The sequence below is a fragment of the Kogia breviceps genome, chromosome 7, assembly GCF_026419965.1.
Source record: "Kogia breviceps isolate mKogBre1 chromosome 7, mKogBre1 haplotype 1, whole genome shotgun sequence".
Classification (NCBI taxonomy): Eukaryota; Metazoa; Chordata; class Mammalia; order Artiodactyla; family Physeteridae; genus Kogia; species Kogia breviceps.
The window spans coordinates 67,640,254-67,666,612 of NC_081316.1; the positions used below are offsets into that span (position 1 = coordinate 67,640,254).

Genomic DNA, 26,359 nt, shown 5'->3' on the forward strand with positions numbered 1-26,359 from the left:
GGTGCAGCCACTATGGAAAACAGAATAAATATTCCTTGAAAAACTAAAAATAGGACTAACCATAAGATAGAGAAATCCCTCTCCAGGGCACATATCCAGAAAAAAAAAAAACAAAAAAACCCCCAAAACTCTAATTCAAGAAGATAAATGCAGACCAATGTTCATAGCAGCACTATTTCCAATCGTCAAGACATGGAAACAGCCCACGTGTCCATCAACAGACAACTGACTTAAAATATATGGGATATATATATATATTCACACAATGGAATATTACTTGGCCATAAAAAGAATGATATAATGCCATTTGCAGCAACATGGATGGACCTAGAGAATATTATGCTTAGTGAAGTAAGTCAGACAGCAAAAAGACATATACTATATGAGGAGTCTAAAAAAGAATACAAATGAATCTATATAAAGAACAGAAATGGACTCACAGACATAGAAAAGAAACTTATGTTTACCAAAATGTAGAGGGACGGGAAAGAAACAAATTAGGAGTATGGGATTAATGGATACAAAACTACTATATATAAAATAGATAAGCAACAAGTATTTACTGTATAGCACAGGGAATTACATTCAATAATTCATAATAACCTATAATGGAATATAATCTGCAAAAAACCCCACACCTAAATCACTATGCTGTACACCTGAAATTAACACAATACTGTAAATGAACTATACTTCAATTATAAAAATAATATGCTTGTAAATTCATGATATAATTTTAAACATCCCATATTGATGTTTGCCTTGCTTCATTCTTCTCTTTTTGTTAAATATGAATTGGACTTCATACTTTCTGTTTTGATTTTCAACTTTATGACTACAGAATATTTGAAACTTTCTCGATTATTTGTAGCCTTGAGTAACCAGTAAGAATTTTTATTTTAGGAATCAGTTCTTACTCTTCTCATTAAATCAGTATTTTTTCAACTGTATTGAGGGATACATGACAAATAAAATTGCAATATATTCAGACTGTACAATTGATGATTTGATATGTGTACACACTGTGAAAGATACCCACCATTGATTTAATTAACACACCCAACACTTCACCTCTTTTTTGATGAGAACAGAAGTACTACTGTCTTAGCAAATTTCAATAATATAATATTAATAACTATAATGACCATGTTATACCATGTTTTTATATATATATATATATATATATATATATATATATATATATAATATATATTTATCCATTTAGAAAATAGCCACCCTAACAAGTTTGAGATTTGAGGTGGTATCTCATTGGGGTTTTGATTTGCATTTCTGTGATGATTAATGATGTTGAGTATCTTTTCTTATACTTTGATAATTTGTCTTATTTGGAAAAATGTCTTAGATCATTTGTTCATTTTTAAATTACTTGCTTTTTGCTATTCAGTTGTAGGAATTCCTAGTATATTTTCAATATTAACCCTTTATTTGATATGTGATTTGCAAATATTTTCTCTCATTCAGTGGATTGTCATTTTATTTTGATGATGGTTTCCTTTGCTGTGTAGAAGCTTTTTCAGTTGATGTAGTGCCACTTATTTCATTTTCTTTCTTTCTTTCTTTTTTTTTTTTTTTTTTTTCTTGCGCTTTAGGTATCAGATCCAAAAACTCATTGCCAGGACCAATGTCAAGGGGATTACCCCCTAGTTTTTCTTCTAGGAGTTTTACAGTTTCAGATCTTATTTTCAATAATCCATTTTATATAGTATAAAGGTCCATTTTCATTCTTTGTATGTGAATATTCACTTTTCCCAACATTATTTATTGAAGAGACTAACCTTTCCTCATTGTACATTCTTCACTCCTTTGTTGTAAGTTAAGTGACCATATATGCTGGGGTTTGTTCCTGAGCTCTATATTCTGTTCCATTTATCTATGTGTCTGTATTTATTCCAATACAACATTGATTTGATTACTGTAGCTTTGTAATAGAGTTTGAAATCAGGAAATGTAATGCATCCAGCTGTTCTTAATTTTTATTTCTGAGAGTTTGTTGTTATTGTATAGAAACACAACTGAGTTTTCTATATTAATTTCATATCCTGCAAATTTACTGAAGTCATTTATTCTAAAATTTTTTGTTGGAATCTTTTTTGGTGAATTTTTCTATCAAAACTATAATGTCATCTATGTACAGACAATTTTAGTTCTTCCTTTCTAATTTGAATCCTTTTATTTATTTGTCTTTTGGCTCATTACTCTATCTAAGACTTCAGTACTATATTGAAAAATCGTGGTGAGAGATTGAATCAAGATGGCAGAGTAGAAGGATGTGTGCTCACTCCCTCTTGCAAGAGCACCAGAATCAAAATTAACTGCTGAGTAGTCATTGACAGGAGGACACTGGAACACACCATAAAGGATACCCGACATCCAAACACAAATGGGAGGCCAGAGTGAGATGGTAGAAGGGGCACAATCACAATAAAATCGAATCCCATAACTGCTGGGTGGGTGACTCACAAACTGGAGAATATTTATAGCACAGAAGTTACCCACTGGAGTGAAGGTGCTGAGCCCCACGTCAGGCTTGCCAGATTGGGGGTCTGGCAATGGGAAGAGGAATTCCTAGACAGTCAGATTTTGAAGGCTGGTGGGATTTGATTGCAGGACTTTGACCAGACTGAGGGAAACAGAGACTCTGCTTTTGGAGGACAAATACAGGTTGGTGTGCGTATCGGGACCAGGGTAAAGAGCAATGACCCCATAGGAGACTGAATTGGACCTGCCTGTTTGTGTTGGGGGGTCTCCTGCCGAGGCAGTGGGTGGCTGGGTCTCACTGTGGGGACAGGGACACTGACAGCAGAAATTCTGGAATACTCCTTGGTGTGAGCCCTCCCGGAGTCCACCATAAGCCCCACCAAAGAGCCTGGGTAGGCTCCATTGTTGGGTCACCTCAGGTCAAACAACCAACAGGGAGGGAACACAGACCCACCCATCAGCAGACAAGCAGATTAAGGTTTTACTGAGCTCTGCCCACCGAGCAATAGCCAGCTCTACCCACCACAAGTCCCTCCCATCAGGAAACTTGCACAAGGCTCTTAGACAGCCTCATCCACCAGAGGGCAGACAGCAGAAACAAGAACTACAATCCTGCAGCCTGTGGAACAAAAACTACATTCACAGAACAATAGACAAGAAGAAAAGACAGAGAGCTATGTACCAGATGAAGGAACAAAGTAAAACCCCAGGAAAACAACTAAATGAAGTGGAGATAGGCAACATTCCAGAAAAAGAATTCAGAATAATGACAGTGAAGATGATCCAGGACCTCAGAAAAAGAATAGAGGCAAAGGTTGAGAAGATGCAAGAAATGTCTAACAAACACCTAGAAGAATTAAAGAACAAACAAACAGAGATGAACAAAACAATAACTGAAATGAAAAATATACTAGAAGGAATCAGTAGCAGAATAAATGAGGCAGAAGAATGGATAAGTGACCTGGAAGACAGAATTCACTGCTGTGGAACAGAATAAAGAAAAAAGAATGAAAAGAAATGAAGACAGCCTAAGAGACCTCTGGGACAATATTAAATGCAACAACATTCACATTATGGGGTCCCAGAAGAAGAGAGAGAGAAAGGACCAGAGAAAATATTTGAATAGATTATAGTTGAAAACTCCCCTAACTTGGGGAAGGAAATAGCCACCCAAGTCCAGGAAACACAGAGAGTCCCACACAGGATAAACCCAAGGAGAAACACACTGAGACACATAGTAATCAAATTGGCAAAAACTAAAGGCAAAGAAATATTATTAAAAGCAGCAAGGGAAGGGCTTCCCTGGTGGCGCAGTGGTTGAGAATCCGCCTGCCGATGCAGGAGACACGGGTTCGTGCCCTGGTCCGGGAAGATCCCACATGCCGCGGAGCAACTAAGCCCGTGAGCCATGGCCGCTGAGCCTGTGCGTCCGGAGCCTGTGCTCCGCAACGGGAGAGGCCACAACAGTGAGAGGCCCGCATACCGCAAAAAAAAAAAAAAAAAAAAAAAAAAAAAGCAGCAAGGGAAAAATGACAAATAACATAAAGGGGAACTCCCATAAGGCTAACAACTGATTTCTCAGGAGAAACTCTACAAACTAGGAAGGAGTGGCATGACATATTTAAAGTGATGAAAGGGAAGAACCTACAACCAAGATTACTCTACCCAGCAAGGATCTCATTCAGATTTAATGGAGAAATCAAAAGCTTTACAGACAAGCAAAAGCTAAGAGAATTCAACACCACCAAACCAGCTCTAAAATGAATGCTAAAGGAACTTCTCTAAGTGGGAAGCAGAAGAGAAGAAAAGAACCTACAAAAACAACTGAAAATAAATAAGAAAATGGTAATAGGAACATACATATAGATAATTACCTTAAACGTGAATGGATTAAAAGCTCCAACCAAAAGACACAGGCTTGCTGAATGGATACAAAAACAAGACCCAGATATATGCTGTCTACAAGCAACCCACTTCAGACCTAGGACACATACAGATTGAAAGTGTGGGGATGGAAAAAGATATTCCATGCAAATGGAAATCAAAAGAAAGCTGGAGTAGTAACACTCATATGAAATAAATAGACTTGAAAATAAAGAATGTTACAAGAGACAAGGAAGGACACTACATAATGATCAAGGGATCAATACAACAAGAAGATATAACAATTGTAAACATATATCCACTCACCATAGGAGCACCTCAATACATAAGGCAACTGTTGACAGCTATAAAACAGGAAATCAACAGTGACACAATAATAGCGGGGAATTTTAACGCCTCACTAACACCAGTGGACAGATCATCCAAACAGAAAATTAATAAGGAAACACAAGCTTTAAATGACACAAAAGAGCAGAGAGATTTAATTGATATTTATAGGACATTCCATACCAAAACAGCAGATTACACTTTCTTCTCAAGTGCACACAGAATATTCTCCAGGATAGATCACATCTTAGGTCACAAATCAAGTCTCAGTAAATTTAAGAAAATCGAAATCATATCAAGCATCTTTTCTGACAACAATGCTGTGAGGTTAGAAATCACTTACAGGGAAAAACAAGTGAAAAACACAAACAAATGGAAGCTAAAGAATACATTACTAAATAACCAAGAGAGCACTGAGGAAATTAAAGAAGAAACCAAAACATACCTAGAGACAAATGACAATGAAAACATGACAATCCACAAACTATTGGGTGCAGCAAAAGCAGTTCTCAGAGGGAAGTTTATAGCAATACAATCCTACTTCAAGAAACAACAAACAACTCAAATAAACAATCTAACCATACACTGAAAGGAAGTAGAAAAAGAAGAAAAAACAGAACCCAAAGTTAGTAGAAGGAAAGAAATCATAAAATCAGAGCCCAAATAAATGAAATAGAAACAAAGAAAACAATAGCAAAGATAAATAAAACTAAAAACTGGTATTTTGAGAAGAAAAACAAAATTGATAAATCATTAGTCAGACTGCAAGAAAAAGAGAGAGAGGACTGAAAACAATAAGATTAGAAAGGAAAAAGGAGAAGTTACAACAGACACTGCAGAAATACAAAGCATCCTCAGAGACTACTACAAGCAACTGAATGCCAAAAAAATGGTCAACCTGGAAGAAATGGACACATTCTTAGAAAGGAATAAGCTTCCAAGACTGAACCAGTGAGGAACAGAAAATATGAACAATTATGAGCAATCACAAGTAATGAAATTGAAACTGTCATTAAATATCTTCCAACAAACAAAAGTCCAGGACGAGATGGCTTCACGGGTGAATTCTATCAAATGTTTAGAGAAGAGCTAACACCCATCCTTCTCAAAGTCTCCCAAAAATTTGCAGAGGGAGGAACACTCCCAAACTCATTCTATGAGGTCACCATCAACATGATACCAAAACCAGACAAAATACTACAAAAAAAAGAAAATTACACACCAATATCACTGATGAATATAGATGCAAACATCCTCAACAAATGCTAGCAAACAGAATCCAACAACACATTAAAAAGATCATACACCATGATCAAGTGGGAGTGCAAGGATTCTTCAATATATGCAAATCAATCAATGTGATACACCATATTAACAAATTGAAGAAGAAAAACAATATGATCATCTCAATAGATGCAGAAAAGGGTTTTGACAAAATTTAACACCCATTTATGATAAAAACTCTCCAGAAAGTGGGCACAGGGGGAACCTACCTCAACATAATAAGGGCCATACATGACAAACCCACAGCAAACATCATTCTCAATGGTGAAAAAAATGAAAGCATTTCCTCTAAGATCAGGAACAAGACAAGGATGTCCACTCTCACCACTATTATTCAACATAGTTCTGGAAGTCCAAGCCATGGCAATCAGAGAAGAAAAAGAATTGAAAGGAATACAAATTGGAATAGAAGAAGTAGAACTGTCACTTTTTTCAGATTACATGATACTATACATAGAGAATCCTAAAGATGCCACCAGAAAGTTACTAGAGCTAATCAATGAATTTGGTAATGTTGCAGGATACAAAATTAATGCACAGAAATCTCTTGCATTCCTATACACTAATGATGAAAAATCTGAAAGAAAAATTAAGGAAACACTCCCATTTACCACTGCAACAAAAAGAATAAAATACCTAAGAATAAACCTAGCTAGGGAGACAAAAGACCTGTATGCAGAAAACTATAAGACATGGATGAAACAAATTAAAGATGATACACACAGATGGAGATATATATCATGTTCTTGGATTGGAAGAATCAACACTGTGAAAATGACTATACTACCCAAAGCAATCTACAGATTCAATGCAATCCTTATGAAATTACCAATGGCATTTTTTACAGAACTAGAACAAAAAATCTTAAAATGTGTATGGAGACACAAAGGACCCCGAATAGCCAAAGTAGTCTTGACAGACAAAAACGGAGCTGGAGGAATCAGACTCCCTGACTTCAGACTATACTACAAAGCTACAGTAATCAAGACAGTATGGTACTGGCATGAAAACAGAAATATAGCTCAATGGAATAGGATAGAAAGCCCAGAGATAAACCCACAAACCTGTGGTCAACTAATCTATGACAAAATAGGTAAGGATATACAATGGAGAAAAGACAGTCTCTTCAATAAGTGGTGCTGGGAAAACTGGACAGCTACATATAAAAGAATGAAATTAGCATACTCCCTAAAACCATACACAAAAATAAACTCAAAATGGATTAGATACCTAAATGTAAGACAAGACACTATAAGACTCTTAGAGGAAAACTTAGGGAGAACACTCTGACATAAATCACAGCAAAATATTATTTGATCCATTTCCTAGAGTAATGGAAATGAAAACAAAAATGAACAAATGGGACCTAATGAAACTTAAAAGCTTTTGCAAAGCAAAGGAAAGTACAAACAAGATGAAAAGACAGCCCTCAGAATGGGAGAAATGTTTGCAAATGAATCAACTGACAAAGGATTAATCTCTAAAATATATAAACAGCTCATGCAGCTCAATATTAAAAAAATAAACAACCCAATCCAAAAACGGGCAGAAGATCTAAATAGACATTTCTCCAAAGAAGACACATAGATGGCCAGGAAGCACATGAAAAGCTGCTAAACATCACTAATTATTATAGTAATGCAAATCAAAAGTACACTGAGGTATCACCTCACACTGGTTAGAATGGGCATCATCAGAAAATCTACAAATTTCAAGTTCTGGAGAGGGTGTGGAGAAAAGGGAACCCCATTGCACTGTTGGTGGGAATGTAAATTGTTACAGCCACTATGGAGAACCATATGGAGGTTCCTTAAAAAACCTAAAAGTATATATGTCCATGCCACTCTCTCACTTTGTTACTGCTTACCCTTCCCCTACCAAATGTAAATTAGATAGCTAGTGGGAAGCTGCTGCATAGTACAGGGAGATCAACTCTGTGCTTTGTGACCACCTAGAGGGGTGGGATAGGCAGGGTGGGAGGGAGGGTGACGCAAGAGGGAAGAGATATGAGAACATATGTATATGTATAACTGATTCACTTTGTTGTAAAGCAGAAACTAACACACCATTGTAAAAGAGTTATACTCCAATAAAGATGTTAAATAAATAAATAAATAAATAAATAAACCCAAAAAACCCAAAAACCTAAAAGTAGAATTACTATATGACCCAGCAATCCCACTACTGGGCATATACCCAGAGAAAACCATAATTCAAAAAGACATACATACTCTAATGTTCATTGCAGCACTATTTACAATAGTCAGGACATGGAAGCAACCTAAATGCACATTGACAGATGAATGAGTAAAGAAGATATGGTACATATATACAGTGGAATATTACTCAGCCAGAAAAAGGAATGAAACTGGGTCATTTGTAGAGATGTGGATGGATCTAGAGACTGTCATACAGAGTGAAGTGAGTCAGAAAGAGAAAAACAAATATCATATATTAACGTATATATGTGGAACCTAGAAAAATGGTACAGATGAACCAGTTTGCAGGGCAGAAATTGAGACACAGATGCAGAGAACAACTGTATGAACATCAATGGGGGAAGTGCCGGGGGTGGGTGGTGGTTGTGCTGTGATGAATTGGGAGATTGGGATTGACATATATACACTAATATGTATAAAATGGATAACTAATAAGAACCTGTTGTATAAAAAAATAAAATAAAATTTGAAAATAAATAAATTAAATATAAAAATAAAAAAAGAAGAATAGTGGTGAGAGAAGACATTCTCATCTTAAATGAAAAGATTTCAGCTTTTCAACATTAGGTATGATGTTAGATGTGGGCTTGTCATATATGGCCTTCTTTATAGTGCAGTATGTTCCTTCTATACTCAGGTTCTTGAGTTTTTTTTATCATGAAATGGTATGAATTATGTCAAAAGCTTTTTCTGCCTCTATTGAGATGATCATATGATTTTTATTCTTTTCATAATGTGGTGCATCACATTGGTCAATTCGCCAATATCAAACCATCCTTGCATCTCTGGGCAAATCGTTCTTGATCTTGATATGATCTTCATTCAGTCCTTTTAAAGTACTGTTTAATTTGGTTTCTTAATATTTTGTAGAGGATTTTTGCATCTATGTTCAACAATCAGTCTGAAATTTATTTGTTTGTAGTGTCATTGTCTGGCTTTGGTATCAGTGTAATGTTGGCCTTGACAATAAATTTGGAAGTGTTCTCTCTGCTTCTATTTATTGGAATAATTTTAAAAGTTTTGGTAATTATTCTTGTTTAAAGGTTTGGTAGAAATTATCCATGAAGCCATAGGGTCCTAGACTCTTTTGTGGGGGGGTGACTTGGTTACTGATTCAAACTCCTCTCTTGTTATTGGTTAGTTCAGATTTTCCTTTTAATTATAATTCATGCTTGATATGCTTTATGTTTCTAGGTATTTATTCATTTCTTCTAGGGTATATAATTTGTGGGTATTATTGTTCATAGTAGTTTCTTATGATCTTTAGTATTTGTGTGGTATTAGTTGCAATTAATCTTCTTACCTTTATGATTTTTAAAAATTTTCTTTTTCTTTGTCTAGTTAAAGATTAGTCATTTTGTTTATCTTTTCCAAAAACTACCTTCATTGATATTTTATATCATCTTTTTAGTCTCTATTTCATTTATCTCCACTTTGATCTTTGTTATTTCCTTCCTTCACCTAAATTTGAGCTTACTTTGTTCTCATTTTTCTAGTTCCTTGAGGTATAAAGTTCTTTATTTGATTTCTCTATTTTTATTTAATGTTGGCATCTATTTCTATAAACTTCCCTTTTAGAACTGCTTTAGGTGTATTCCATATGTTCTGATATGGTATGTTTCCATTTCCAATTGCATTTGTCTCAAGGTACTTTTTTATTTCACTCTCGATTTCTTCTTTGACCCAATGGTTGTCAGGAGCATTTGGCTAATCTCCACATATTTGTAGATTTTCCAGTTTTTTTCTTGTAATTAATTTTTAGTTTCACACAACTGTGGTCATGTGGATGTATGCTCCACTGGCTTTTGGACCTAGGTGTTTTTGAGGGGTTTTCTCTTCAGTGGCAGCCTTAAAAACTGAGGTGCTAAACGTGTGGTCCAAATCCTTTGTTCTTCATATAGAAGCTGAGAGTTGGGGATTCCCTTCCGACTGTATGGCACTATGCTGGGAGTAGGGTTTATGGAAAGAGTGTGCCTCACCCTTTCCAACCCATGTCTGCGTGGGTGTTTTCTCAGCTGCCCCATGTGTAGGAGTCACTCAGCTAGTTTCTGGATTTTTCTCACAGGAATTGGTCTGTATGTGTGTCTGTGGGAGGAAGGGTGTTCAGGAGCTTCCCTTGTCTCCATTGTAATCCCTCCAACTAAATCAGTCTTTTCTACTTCATATGTTGTTACTTAGCCATTATATAGATAACTTGAATGTGATGCCATCTACTAGAGCTATTTAATACACTCTGTTATACCCATTAGGGTATTATAACTACTAATTCTTTTAATTTTGTATTGGTTTGTCAATATCAGCAATTCTGTTCTGGCATGATAATCTGTAACATATTGTCTTTTTTTTTTTTTTTTTTTTTTTTGTGGTACGTGGGCCTCTCACTGTTGTGGTCCCTCCTGTTGCAGAGCACAGGCTCCGGATGCACAGGCTTAGTGGCCATGGCTCACGGGCCCAGCCGCTTCGCGGCATGTGGGATCCTCCCAGACCTGGGCATGAACCCGTGTCCCCTGCATCGGCAGGCGGACTCTCAACCACTGCGCCACCAGGAAAGCCCAAATATTGTCTTTATTTTTTCCTTCTGAATTCCATTGTTTGGAAAGAATAGATGGTATTAAAACCTACTATTTGCTAAAGTCTCCTTGTATAATGTCATTGTGGAATTATAAGTCACATCAATAAATGTCTCTCTTTTTCTCTTATGGTTATTAATATCAGGATATATTTGCTTTAAGATTTATATTTTTATAAAATAAGTTAAAACATCCAGACTACAGGCCTGCCTACTAAAAGCAATGGAAAAAACAAGTAAAATTTTCTCAGTATTTTCATGATAATATTAAGTAACAAAATTATACTTTATTCAAGAAACACAATACAACAAAACTTTACAGTTTACTGCTGCATTTTAATATCTCAACTCCATAGTGAAACCTAGTTCATTAAAAACTTAAAATTCCTGTCTCAAAGTGTGATGGCCCACTTGCCACATGAAAAGAGCGGATGAATATGAACCTGTTTTGCAGCCTTTTGTTCTTTCCCTGCTTTGAGCACAAGATCCTCACCAAAGAAATATGTGGTGGGAAAAGAGAAAAAGGAGAACACATTCTTAACTTCTCTAGGATAAACCACTTTTGAGATCAATCCCTTACGGCAGATCTGATACTGCCCTTTTTATCAGGGTACTCTGATAAATCAAGGAGAATGGCCCTCTGCATGGTCAATTTTCCCCCACACTTGCAAAGTTAACAAGAAATACTTGAGCCTTGCCAAGAAATCTTAAAGGACTTGACTTACACCTTTAAGAATTTTATACTAATGCCTGTATCTTGTACAATAAACATCTCTATATATGTGAAAAGTTGACACTATTAAAATAATTTGGATTACTCCCAACAAAAGACTTTCTTAAATAGCCATTTCAAGCTTGTTTTTCATAAAATTAAAAACATGGGTCATTAGTTTTAATCATTCTTGTAATACCCCTAAATATTGGCAGTCTTCATTCATAGAGTAGCACATTTATCATTCACACAGACAAAAGGCCATTACCTAATTTTCCAAGTAATATCATAGTAAAACAAACATTATAATTAGCTTTAAAGGTCACTATGGCAGATATCAAGCTTATCTGCACCAAAATATATTGAATTAGATATATAATGATCACTGTGATTAATGAAATACAATTGTTTTTAAGGAAAGACAAGAAAAATTTAACAAAATTTTTCCACCATTTGAGCTACCACCTCCTCCCCTTTAGTGTGCATTGTGCATCTGCATTATACATTAATACATTAGCTAGATCCTCTTAGAAGACCCAGGAATGCCTACTCATAAAAAAAAAAAGAAAGAAAAAGAAAAAAGGAAGCAATTTCCTCCTGGCACCAGCAAGGTAACTACTTAGGAGATTAGGAGATAAGATTCCTTTCTCAATCCTGTAAGGGGTCACAATGACCCACTATTGCCTTTTTGGACTATGTAAACTGTCAATATGTTACTTTGATTCATAACCCTTTATCTCAAAAACTTATGTTTTGACCTCTAAATTGTGCAGAAAATCTCGTTGCTTTGACCTCTAATGGGCAGAACAATCCTCAGAGCTTTCTGAAAGACTATCTAGCAGGTTATAACCCTCAGGTAGGCCTAAATAAAATTTTCTGTTTCTTTCTTAGATTGACCATTAATTTTTTTGTGGACACATAAGAGTACTATCCTATGTGTTATAAAAAGCTTAGTAAGTAATATAGTTTAATAATCGAGCACTATTTCAAGGCACAGTTAACATAATCTTGAATGTCTGAGCAATTCTTATGAAAAATAGAAGATAAAGAGTTCTTACCAAGTTTGCAATGATATAATGGTAGCCTTTAACATGCTTTCCAACACTCACAATCTGTGAAGATATAAGGAAATATGAGAAAACCAATTTAACTTTACTGAATGATCATATTTTTAAAAATAGAATTTTAACTATTCTAGCATAATGTCATGTGGAAACATGTTGAGAAAATGATATCATTTTTCTTATGAAAGTGATTTATCCTAATTAGAAGAAATTCATAAGCCACACTAAAAATTAAGTGGTTGAAGTAAAAATAAAAACAAAAAAAACCTTGTAATTTCAATCCCACTGTATAAATGACCAATCATTTCATTATATCTTGTTCAGAAAACTACTATGCTATAATCCCCTCAAAGAGAATGACAATGTTATGAGACAAACCAATAGTTTACATATATTTCTAAAAAAGAATACTTTAACATAAGAAAGAAAATTATTTTGGTTAAAAGAATTTAGATGTACTTAATTTATTGATGATTTATAAGAATTCATGATAGACTGTTAGGTGCCTCAACTGATGAGAATCATTTTCTATGAGTAGATTGGATCATTGTCCTGAAAAGCAGGTAAGATTTTTCTAGGCAAAATCTCTGTTTTTAGATATCTCTGATACCACAGAATACTTAGGTAATTCTCACCTGCCTATAGATATAGCAATATTTTATTATGATAAAAAAAATAAGGACAAAACAACATCAAGAGACTTTTCCTTCTACTACATTAATTTTTTTCTATGAATGTTTTTTAGGAATGTTTAGAAAATTAGAAGCTAAGAAATTTTAGAAAAAAGTAATCAGATATTTTAAAAAGTACAACTTTATTTCTGTACTAGAAATTAAAATTCTTACTTTGTGAAACTGAAAATTTCTTTAATTAGAGAAACTCTAATGACAGTTACTAATGAGCAGCTTTGTAGCCTCATTGGTGTCCTCAAAGGTAACAGCACAACATAAGATTTTCATATACTTTTTTCATTAAAGAATAAATTGAATTGTTTTTAGTATTTTAATATCTTCTAAAATATTTCTTTGTAAACTAGTGACTTGTGTATGAAACACAGGAAAACCATTTTATTTTATTATTATTTTTTTCAAGATAGCAGAAGCAGCTTTTTTCTGAAGCTTGCACAGCTTTGCACAATTAAAGCATTGGCGATATCCAGTATTTTAAAAGTTGCCATATAAGTATTACATGTTTAATTAATAAAACAATTCAATTTAATGAAATGTTTAGATAATCCCAGAAATGTTTCAATAGAACTTCAGTCAGAAATATTCACTGTGAGAATTACTGTTAGTAAGTACCAGCTTATTCCAAACAATATTTGTGAACTAGGGAGCTATTATAGCCTTCTCATTTCCATTCTTATTTATGTCCCATAACCACACTTTCAGGAAGGTGCAAATTTTATTCCTGAGAGGTTGGGGTTAATTTGTGCAATATTGACACCTTGCAAGCTGCCCAGCACCAGAAACAACCTATCTTATTTATAGCTGAAAAGGAAAACATCTGGAGGCCAAGAGATGCACTAACTGTCACTGTTTACGTTCTACTCCAGTCCTTGGTTAGTTTTTAACCAGAACCAAGTTGGCCTCATGTTAACTCCCCTCTGTTTTATATGCCCATCTGCTCTTCCCCTCCTACCAATCTATTTTTCCCAAGGGGTCCAATCCATTTTTTTTTAATTGGAGTATAGTTGATTTAAAATGTTGTGTTAGTTTCTGCTGTACAGCAAAGGGAATAAGTTATACATATACATGTATCCACTCATTCTTAGATTCTTTTCCCATATAGGTCATTACAGAGTACTGAGAATAATTCCCTGTGCTATACAGTAAGCCCATACTAGTTATCTATTTTATATATAGTAGTGTGTATATGTCATTCCCAATCTCCCAATTTGTCCCTCTCCCCTTTTCCCCCCAAGTAACCCTAAATTAGTTTTTTGATTGGGTTGTTCATTTTTTTGATATTGAGTTGCATGAGCTGTTTGTATATTTTGGAGTTTAATCCCCTGTCAATTGCTTCATTTGCAAATATTTTCTCCCATTTTGTGGGTTGAATTTTCATTTTGTTTATGGTTTCTTTTGCTGTGCAAAAGATTTAAGTTTAATTAGGTCCTATTTGTTTATTTTTGTTTTTATTTTTATTACTATAAAAGGTGGATCAAAAAGATCTTGTTGTGATTTATGTCAGAGAGTGTTCTGTCTATGTTTTCCTGCAAGAGTTTTATAGTATCCAGGCTTACAATTAGGCCTTTAATCTGTTTTGAGTTGATTTTTTTGTATGGTGTTAGGGAGTGTTCTAATTTCATTCTTTTACATGTGGCTGTCCAGTTTTCCTAGTACCAGTTATTGAAGAGACTGTCTTTTCTCCATTGTATATTCTTGCTTCCTTTGTCATAGATTAGTTGATCATAAGTGTGTGGGTTTAATCTCTGGACTTTCTATACTGTTCCATTGATCTATATTTCTGCTTTTGGACCAGTACCATACTGTCTTGATTACTGTAGCTTTGTAGCATAGTCTGAAGTCTGGGAGTCTGATTCCACTAGCTCTGTTTTTCTTTCTAAATATAGCTTTGACTATTCAGGGTCTTTTGTGTTTCCATACAAATTATAAAATTTTTTGTTCTAGTTCTGTGAAAAATGCCATTGGTAACTTGATAGGGATTGCATTGAATCTGTAGATTGCTTTTGGTAGTATAGTCACTTTGATAATAATAATTCTTCCAATCCAAGAACATGGTATATCTCTCCATCTGATCTGCTTGTGTCATCTTTGATTTCATTCATCATTATCTTATTGTTTTCTAAGTATAGGTCTTTTCCCTCCTTAGGTGGGTTTATACCTAAGTATTTTATTCTCTTTGATTCAAGGATAAATAGGATTGTTTCCTTAATTTCTGATTCTTATCTTTCATTGTTAGTGTATAGGAATGCAAGAGATTTCTGCATATTAATTTTATATCCTGCAACTTTACCAAATTCACTGATGAGTTCTAGTAGTCTTCTGGTGGCATGTTTAGGGTTTTCTATGTACAGTATCAGGTCATCTGCAAACAGTGATTTTACTGTTTTCTTTTACTTTTCTTTACTTTTTCTTCTCTGGTTGCCATGGCTAAAACTTCCAAAACTATGTTGAATAATAGTGGTGAGAGTGGGCACCCTTGTACTGTTCCTGATCTTAGAGGAAATGCTTTCAGTTTCTCACCATTGAGAATGATGTTGGCTGTGGGTTTTTTGTATATAGCCTTTATTATGTTAGGTAAGCTCCCTCTATGCCCACTTTCTGGGGAGATTTTATCATAAATGGGTGTTGAATTTTGTCAAAAGCTTTTGTTGCGTCTATTGAGATGATCATATGGTGTTCTTTTTTTTTTTTTTTTTTTGTTGTTGTTGTTGTTGTTGTACGTGGGCCTCTCACTGTTGTGGCCTCTCCCATTGCAGAGCACAGGCTCCGGATGCGCAGGCTCAGTGGCCATGGCTCACAGGCCCAGCCGCTCCGCGGCATGTGGGATCTTCCCAGACCAGGGCACGAACCCGCGTCCCCTGCATCGGCAGGCGGACCCTCAACCACTGCGACACCAGGGAAGCCCCGATCATATGGTTTTTATTCTTCAGTTTGTTAATATGGTTTATCACATTGATTGATTTGCATGTATTGAAGAAACCCTTGTCTCCCTGGGATAAATTCCACTTGATCACAGTGTATGATCCTTTTAATGTGTTGTGGATTCTGTTTGATAGTATTTTGTTGAGGAGTTTTGTGTCTATATTAATCAGTGATATTGGCCTGCAACTTTCTATTTTTGTGATATCTTCATCTGGTTTTTGTATCAGGGTGATGGTGGTCTTGTAGAATGAGCTTGGGACTGTTCCTCTCTCTGCAATTTTTTGGAAGAGTTTAAGAGGACAGGTGTTAACTCTTTTTTAAACCCTTTGTATAATTCACCTTTGAAGCCATTTGGTCCTGGACTTTTGTTTGTTGGAAGATTTTTAATCACAGTTTCAATTTCATTACTTGTGATTTGTTTGTTCATATTTTCTATTCTTCCTAGTTCAGTCTTGATAGGTTATATCTTTCAAAGAATTTGTCCATTTCTTCCAGGTTGTCTATTTTATTCGCATAGAGTTGCTTGTAGTAGTCTCTTATACTTTGTATTTCTGCAGTGTCAGTTGTAACTTCTCCTTTCTCATTTCTACTTTTCTTGATTTGAGTCCTTTCCCTTTTTTTCCTGATGAGTCTGGCTAAGGTTTATCAATTTTGTTTATCTTCTCAAAGAACCAACTTTTAGATTCATTGATCTTTGCTATTGTTTTCTTCATTTCTATTTCATTTATTTCTGTTCTGATCTTTATGATTTCTTTCTTCCTACTGACTCTGGGTTTTGTTTGTTCTTCTTGCTCTAGTTGCTTTAGGTGTAAAGTTAGGTTGTTTATTTGAGATTTTTCTGAGGCAAGATTCTAGTGGTATAACCTTCCATCTTAGAACTTCTTTTGCTGCATCACATAGATTTCGGATTGCCGTGTCCCTAGGTATTTTTTTTTTCACCTTTGATTTCTTCAGTGATCCACTGGTTGTTTATTAACATATTATTTAGCTTCCATATGTTTGTGTTTTTTACATTTTTTCCTGTAATTGATTTCTAATCTCATAGGGTTGTCAGAAAATATGCTTGATATTATTTCAATTTTCTTAAACTTACCAAGGCTTGATTTGAGATGCAAGATGTGATCTATCTATGAGAATGTTCCATGCGCAGTTGAGAAGAAAGCGTATTTTGCTGCTTTCTGATGGAGTGTTCTATAAATATCAAAGTCTATCTGGTCTAATGTGTCATTTACGACTTTTGTTTCCTTATTGATTTTCTGTCTGGATGATCTGTTCACTGATTAAAGTGGTGTATTAAAGTCCCCCCTTATTATTGTGTTTCTGTCAATTTCTCCTTTTGTGGCTGTTAGCATTTGCCTTATATATTGAGGTCCTCCTATGTTGGGTGCATATATATTTACAACTGTTATATCTTCTTGTATTGATCACTTGATCAATATGTAGTTTCCTTCCTTGTCTCTTGTAACAGTCCTTTTTTTAACATCTTTATTGGAGTATAATTGCTTTATAATGGTGTGTAACAGTCTTTAAGTCTATTTTATCTGATATGAGTATTGCTACTCCAGCTTTCTTTTGATTTCCATGTGCATGGAATACCTTTCTCCAACCTCTCAGTTTCAGTCTGTATACATCCCTAGGTCTGAAGTAGGTCTCTTGTAGACAGCATATGTATGGATTTGTGTTTTTTTTTTTAATTGGAGTGTAATTGCTTTACAATGTTGTGTTAGTTTCTGCTGTACAACATTGTGAATCAGCTATATGTATACATATATTCCCTCACTCTTGGATCTCCTTCCCACCCCCCATCCCACCTATGTAGGTCATCACCAAGCTGAGCTCCCTGTGCCATACAGCAGGTTCCTATGGGTCTCATTTTTGTATGCATTCAGCCAATCTATGTATTTTGGTTGAAGCACTTAATACATTAACATTTAGGGTAATTATCAATATATATGTTCCTACTGTCATTTTCTTCATTGTTTGGGTTTGTTTTTGTCCCTTCCATGCCTCTTTTGTTCTCTTCTCTTGTGGTTTGATCACCATCATAATTGCTGTGTTTGGGTTGCTGTTTCCTTTTTTTATGTGTACCTATTGTACTTTTTTTGTTTCCATTTCCTGTTTGGTTTTGATACAGCAGTATATATATATACACACACACACAAGGTTGTTTTAGGTTGCTGGTCTCTTAATTTCAAATGCATTCCCATTTCCTGTATTTGTACCCTCCTCTTCTTATGGTTGCTTGTTTTAATATCATATTTGTGTATGGATGATTTCCTACTTTTACTGTACATTTTCCTTTACCAGTGTGCTTCCCCATTTGTAATTTTCTTGTTTCTCATTGTGGTCTCTTTTTTCTCCCTGAATAGAGAGGTTCCTTTAGGATTTGTTGTAAAGCTGTTCTGGTGCTGCTGAATTCTCTTAGCTTTTGCTTATCTGTAAAGCTGTTGATTTCTATGTCATATCTGAATGAGCACCTTGCTGGGTAGAGTATTCTTGGTTGTTGGTTTTTGCCTTTCATCACTTTAAATATATCATGCTACTCCCTTCTGGCCTGCAGAGTTTCTGCTGGAAAATCATCTGATAACGTTATGGGAATTCTCTTGTATGTAATTTCTTGCTTTTCCCTTGTTGCTTTTAATATTTTTTCTTTGTATTTATTATTTTTTTTTTAGTTTGATTAATATATGTCTTGGCATGTTCCTCCTTGAGTTTATCCTGTATGGGACTTTCTGTGCTTCCTTGAGTTGGGTGACTATTTCCTTTCCCATGTTAGGGAAGTTTTGGACTATAATCTCTTCAAATATTTTTTCAGGCCCTTTCTCTTTCTCTCCTTTTTCTGGGAACCATAAAATGCAAATGTTTGTGTGTTTACTGTTGTCCCAGTGGTCTCTGAGACTGTCCTCATTTCTTTTAATTCTTTTTTCTTTATTTTGTTCCACAGCAGTGATTTCCACCACTCTGTCTTCCATCTCATTTATTCATTTTCTGCCTCAGTTATTCTGCTATTGATTCCTTTATTGTATTTTTCCTTTTGGTTGTTGTGTTGTTCATTTCTGTTTGTCTGTTTCTTAAGTCTTCTATTTTTTTTTTTTTTTTTTTTTTTTGGTTAATCATTTCTTGTATCTTCTCAATCTGTGCTTCTTTTCTTTTTCCAAGATCTTGGGTCATCTTTACCATAATTACTCTGAATTATTTTTCTGGTAGATTGCCTATCTCCTCTTCATTTAGTTTTCCTTGTAGGTTTTTATCTTGCCACTTCATCTGCAACATATTTATGTGTCATTTCATTTTATCTGCCTTCCTGTGTTTGTAGTCTCCTTTCTGCAGGCTGCAGGGTGTTAGTTCCTCTTGCTTCTGGTGTCTGTCCCCTGGTTTGTGAATTTGGTACTGGGGTTTGTGCAGGTTTCCTGATAAGGGGGGACTGATGTCTTCCCTCTGGTGGGTGGAGTTGGGTCTTGTCCCTTTGGTGGACAGGGCCGTGTCAAGTGGTATATTTTGGGGTGTCTGTCAGCTTAGTATGACTTTAGCCAGCCTGTCTGCTGATGGATGGGGCTGTTTTCCTGTCTTGTTGGTTGTTTGGCCTGAGGTATTCCAGCACTGGAGCCTTCAGGTTTTTGGGTGGGGTCAGGTCTTGGTGCCAAATGAGGACCTCTTGGAGATCTCACACAGATTAATATTCTCTGGAACCTCTGATACCAGTGTCCTTGCCTCATGGTGAACTACAGCCAACCCCCACCCTCCCAGGAGACCCTCCAAGACCCCTAGGTAGGTATAACCCAGGTTCCTATGGAGGTACTGCTTTGTGCTCAGTCCCAGTGCATGTGAGACCCTGTGTGCACCCTCCAAGAGTGGAGTATCTGTTTCCCCCAGCCCTGTCAATCTACTGTCCTCAAGCCCTTCTGACCTTCAAGGTTAAATGATCTGGGGGTTCTTCCTCCTGATGCCAGATGCTCAGACTACCTTGGAGGGTTATTTTTATATGGGAACATCCCTATATAACCTCCTTAGGTTTAATTTTGTGTGTGTGTGTGTGTGTACTGTTTTTAGTATTGATGTCTGCCACCTCTTTCCTCAGAGTATGTTGGTCATTATCTCCTTGATAGGGTGTTTGAGTGGTTTTGTGATGACCAGGCTTGCCCTGGATAGTAAGCAGGGTCTCCCCTTTACTCTGTAGTTGTCAATGCCTGTCAAGGGCAGGGTCTGCTTCCCAGTTGTTTGAATGGAGGTCCCCAGATTTGTCTCATTGCTGTTTCTGATCTACAGCGTGAGATAGGTGAGATTAGAGCACTCCCACTGGGAAAGAAGCCATTGACTCTTCCTCTCTGGAGCAGTTCACCTGTGAGCATGCTCCATTGTGTCACCTTTCACCCGTTGTGTGAGTTCACAAGTTATTCTGTTGTTGGCACTGCTCTTGGCCCCACCTTAGCTGTGGGTATCCTGGCTATTGGGCCCGGTGTCTCTCAGGCATTGTTTTCAACAGGCCACCAACATAGATCCACTGAAGTCAGCTCCCAGGATTGCAGTAATCATAGATCTGGACCTACTGTGGGTTCTATGGGGGCAGCTCAGCCTCTGGCCTGGCCCATCACCTGTGTACGTGCTCACAAAGTCCGCAGCTGCTAAAGCTAGACCTGTCTTGGCTGCTGGAGCACTCATTGACCAATCTGATATTCTGCAGTCACTGAGTTTACAAAGCCAGTCATGGTGGTGTAATTCTGTGGTTTGTGCATCTGTGAGGAGAGATTTTAGTTCTTCTTCCTTAATTGCAGTGCCCCTGGTTTCAGCTCCACCTCTGCCTGGGGAAGCAGGATTCCAAAGGCGTAAGAGAGATGGCCACAGCAGGGATGAGGCATGAGGTGTGGCCAGTGGCTGCAGGTGTGAGAGAGCCAGTCCCAGCAGGATCCCTTCCTAGTGTGCTGGGGAGGCAGGGGCTGGAGCATGGGGAGAGAACTCCTGTCTTTGTGAATCACTCAACAATGGTGCTTCACTTCTATGGAGGTCTGGGCTCCTCCAGGAGCATTCCTGGCTGTGGAGCTCCTCTTTCCCATCTCCTCAGGCTGTCTCCTCACAGCCAACAGCAGTCTTCTCCCCGGTTCTGCTATCCAAACCCCACGTTCCAGCACCCAGGCCCTGTCTGCACTGGCAGACACATGTCTCAAGCTGGGATATGCAGAGCTGTGACTTGGACCCTCTGTGTAGATCTCACTCTGTCCTGCCTGTCACAGACTGGTTGCTGCACTCTCCTCTGAGCTCCCCAAACTCCCCTTCTGTCCCAGCTAATATCCCTGCTGGTGAGAGGGCTTCCCCAGATGCAGGAACCTGTTCTCTCCTTCAGCTTCCCCCTAGAGATGTGGGTCCTGTCCCACTTCCTCTCCTCTCCTTTTTCCCTTCTTCTTTCTTTCATCTTACCTGGTTATGAAGTGATTTTTCTTGTCTTTTTAGGTGTCCAAGTTCCTCTGTTAGTGTTCAGCAGATTGTCTGTGAGAATTGTTCCATTTGTAGATGTATTCTTACTGCATTTGTGGGGAAAGTTGAACTCTACATCCTGCTACTCCTCTGCCATCTTGACTCCTCAACCCTTTTATTTTAAATCCAGAACATATGAATTGTGTTGAAAAACAGAGTTGTGCATACACAGCTTTTGGTGAAATGGAGTTTCTGTTCATCTAATCTTTTCTTTTCAATTACATCTAAGACCTTTTCTTTGTATTAAAGATTCTGCAGTTTCATTACAATGAGTTTGGATTTTTACTTTTTAATTTTTGTTTACTTTGTTCAGCATTTTTGTGCTTCCTGACTATAAGTATTGTACTTCAACAATTCTGGGCAATTCTCAGCCAATATCCTATAACATATCCATTCAAACATATTTTCTATTTGCTTCTAACAGATACTACAATGTTAGTATCACTGGCCTTAGGGCCACCTTTATGATAATTTTCCAGTTTCCAGATTCCCAGATCACAGGGTGTGGTATAAATTCAAACTACAATCTGCCTAACGAAGGCTGTGATGACAAATTCTCACTGAAGATATCTCTTACCCTACACTAAGCCCAGGCCAAGACAGAAAACACTTAAAAGTAGATTTTTTTCTACTCTTCCTCTTTATTGAGATGTTTCCTTTCAATAGTCTGGCTTTATGTGGGATCTAATATCTAACTTATTTCCTTGACTGAGCACAAAGTTCCTGTTCTTGAGTGAGCATTAAATCCCCAGTCAGGCTACCCAATCTGAAAACTTCCTTCAGCACAGTCATCTTGCATTCTTGGTCCCTGAAGATATTCTTTACTTTCTTCGAAGCTCAGCTATGCATTTGTAATGTTTTACATAGTATTTCTACATGTTTTATATTGCCAGATTTATGTAGTCCATAATTTAGCTAAAACTGAAATCCCCTTGACAATCTCACCATAAAGATGAGGACAAGCAATAAATAGATTGCAGTATAAAGAAAGTTTGGTAAATAAGCAGTTTAATTACTCATGCTATTGGCTAATGCAAACCTGAGTGATTTAGCATGGGCTGAGCAGGCTGGAGCCCTCTTATTCTCTGGAAAGCTCAGTTACAGCTTTTGCAAAGATAATTATCAAGGATGGTTGGTACATATTTGGGAAACTGCATACTCTATCGTTGAATCTTACTAGAGATTCCTGCTATTTGATCTCAGCAAGGATTGTTGCCACTTGGCAATCCATTATTTATCTCTTGCTGATTCACTATAACTTTTCTCTGGTGTGGCTATTTAAGCCTTTTATGCACTCTCTTTAACCCCCTTACTCCTCCTGCCTCTTCTTTCTCAGCTTGCATTTTCTGTATGGCTGTAGTCAATCACCTCTGATTTATTTTAAATTCATTTTAAAGTATAAACACTTGTAAATGTTAAAAAGATATGGAACCAATGGAAATTCTGCACTAGTCTCCCTGAAGAAACCACTCTTGGTTCTAGATTGCTAGAAAGAACTATAATAAACTAGAGCTTATGTAATACATTTTCAAGAGGTGAGGATTTAACAAAACCACAAAGAACTGAAAGAGACATAAATCCTGGCAGAAAAGGCTTTGCACAGTTTGATATGTATCAATATTCTGGAAACTGAGAACTCAAGGGCCAGAGATCTGAAAATTTATTTACCTGGCTGGTTATGCTAGACAGAATACCATTTTTGCTGAGCCAGATCCCGGCTGGGAAAAAACAAATGTTCTAGACAAACTGTTGCAAAGGTCTTATTGCCTTTAAACACTCACCACCCTAACCTAGTGTGGCCATGGTGTAAGGTCAGATTTTGATCCCTCTGCCAAGCATCCACCACTAGATGGAAATTTCTTTGTGAAAAAATCCCTAATTTATACTCTGTAGTAAAGTGTCCTACACCTAGAAGATCATTTGTCTAAAGTTTTGTTTTGTTTTGTTTTGTTTAAAGACTGTGTAAAACTGACAATGTCATGAGTATGGTTTTTCATAACTTTCATCATCACAACGAAAGTGAAGACTATCACATAAAAAAAATGAAGTCTGAGTGAGTTAATTTTGCATACAGACCAAATATTATGTCTCTGAATTTCTGATGTTATTCTTTTATAAAGAGGGGAAATAAACAGCTTGAGGTGAAAGATACGTATAGCTGATTCATTTTGTTATAAAGCAGAAACGAACACACTATTGTAAAGCAATTATACCCCAATAAAGATGTTAAAATAAATAAATAAAATAAACCATTAAGAAAATATAATAGCAAAAAAAAAAAAAAAAAGAAAGATAGAAAAAGAAAAATAGCATTACCTTCATACAGTGTGTTTGGCAAAGTCATTAAGAGAAAACAATGCTTAGGGTGAGGAGTTGGTTGCAATAATTAATTATAGACTTTCATAGAGACAGAAAAATGTAGGAGTAGAAAATCTGCATCTCCATTCTTTTTACCTTCTTGAAAGACACAGAGGATGCAACTAGACAAAGAATAATGATCAACTGTCTGTTTAGAGTTCTAAATAATGGGTTAGGAAAGATTATACAAGTTACATTGATCATTCTCTTTCAAAGGAGTCCATCTTTACAAGAATAAAATACTTACAGAAAGTGACTAATTGATTCATTTAATTACTTTTTCTTGTTTGATTTTTAGGAAACAAACAGCTGTTTAGAAGTATCTTTGGTGCTGGTCAAATGAGTCAGTTCTAAAATTAAGCCTATGTATATTACCATGGTAAACCCCAGATGAGATCCCAACGATTGTTTTATTAACAAATTATGACATAATTGATATTTATGAATGTAAATTCTAAATATTTATTAATTTATTAAAATTAGGGAAAATGGATCCAGGACAGTTCCATCTTGATCCCACCTTTAGATAAATTTAATTCGATAGCTGTTACCTATGTACAAGTTTAGGGTAAGGAGATTCAAGGACTATAAAGTAAGTCAGCGCTGCTGTTATAAGGGTGTTTACTTTCTTGTAAGGGTATAAGATTTAAATAGAAATGACTGAAATGCAGAGCAGAGTAAAGGGAGTGCTGTGGGTTTTAAGGAGAAATGGTATCACTTGGTTAGGAGAACAGGTAGTTTTAAAGAGAGAACAGATAATAAATATTGATTGAAATATAAAGAAGTTAATGAGGGTATAAATGTCACAAACACTAGTTTATTAAGATCAACTCAAGACTCCCAAATGAATGATAGTTCAGCCTTCAATCCACAATCTGATTTTATGTTAATTCTTTATATTCCAATGACTTATAAAGCACTTAGATGTCTTTCTAGATAAGAGCTTATATTACCTTAAATTATTATTAGAAAGCTATGATCATTATATTGAGCACACTTTTTAAGCTAAAGATCTGTAATGGCACACTCGAGTATGATGATTTTGGTTTCCCTTTTAATTTGATTTCATAAATTAGCTGGAAATTCCTCTCCCAGGAATTGTTAATTATTATTATGTTCCAGAGAATTCAGTGACACGGAGAAAAGAGTACAACATATTTGGTGGTGATAGGGACATGATGCTTGGTAAATGTTGGATACATTATCATGAAGGCAGTCACTCACTAATACTTTTTTTAAATAGACATTCCAAAGTCCCAAATGTCCCCTGAATGTTGATCTTTAAGATGTTTCAAAATATATTATTATTGATAAAAACAAAAGCTTTAGTTTGTTTAGTTTATTTCAGTTCCATCAAAGTAAGACATAAGGCAAAGGACTTTTGCAAACACCTTGCAGACTTAAACTACAACTTGTAAGATAACAGCAGGCCCTCAGTATGATACACAGATGGGGAGAGGAAAATAAGGAATCCCTGACCCAAAAGGACTAAGGCTGTTTAGTGTGAGAAGAGATTCAGGGAGAAGATAGGGAATGAGAACTCTCTTCATATATTTAAAGATAATGAGGTGTATACACATATGCATTTTCTTCTATACTTGGAAATGTTAAAAATTATAAAAGTTTCTAATTAGGACAAAGTCTTTTTAGGGGAAAGGGAGGGGAAGAGAGTTGTCCATAATAAGATGGCTGCTTCTTAAAGTAGTGATCTCTCTCTCACTGGAAGTTCCTAGCAAATACTGACTGACTACAAGTAAAAGATTTTGAGTACCCTTCTTTGAGCTCTAGAATCCTGTACAAACTTAAATTCCCATGTCTGTATTGTTAGTCAGTGTTATAAACACTATTGATGCTCCACCTACGTTTTTCCTCTTACTATTTCAATACATACTTGCTCACCTTCTAACTGCCAGCCCCTGAATTTCCTTGACTCAGGGTCTTCTCTGGTCTCTAGAGCCTACTTTGCCCTTGGTGGTGGGGAGACCAGGTTAGAAGTGCCAGGGAATTAATACCCTCCTTCTCAGCAGCCCTCATACAACGATTGACAGAAGCTGGTGCATAAATACGCTCAACTCCTCACCTCACAAGTGAGAAGATTCTGACATATATGTTCTATACTAGCTTCCATTAATTAGTTTACACTAATTTCAAATGAGATTAAGCCCCTGTCACTCACATGACAATCTCCTAGATAAAGACACCTTTTATTGACTGGATTTCTCCACTCTGCTCCTAGTGTGTTCTTCCCCTCCTAAACCAAATGATTACACATACATCCTTATCTTAAGATCTGTTTCTAAGGGAAACCAAACTAAGACAGCTTCCCAATAAAAACTTACCAGTGTGGTAGTGAAATCAATAAT

The 26,359-nt window shown here is 36.2% G+C and overlaps 1 protein-coding gene across 7 annotated transcripts in view; it reads right to left on the reverse strand.

The window, feature by feature from the left end:
- The window catches only part of GRIA4 (glutamate ionotropic receptor AMPA type subunit 4), a 526,465-nt gene that overhangs the window by 128,981 nt on the left and 371,125 nt on the right, over nucleotides 1–26,359 (reverse strand). For all 7 annotated transcript variants that reach the window (XM_067038559.1, XM_067038560.1, XM_059068908.2 and 4 more), the window contains exon 6: nucleotides 12,553–12,606. In XM_067038559.1, coding sequence (XP_066894660.1) covers nucleotides 12,553–12,606 — 54 coding nt within the window. The remainder of the gene's footprint in view (nucleotides 1–12,552; nucleotides 12,607–26,359) is intronic.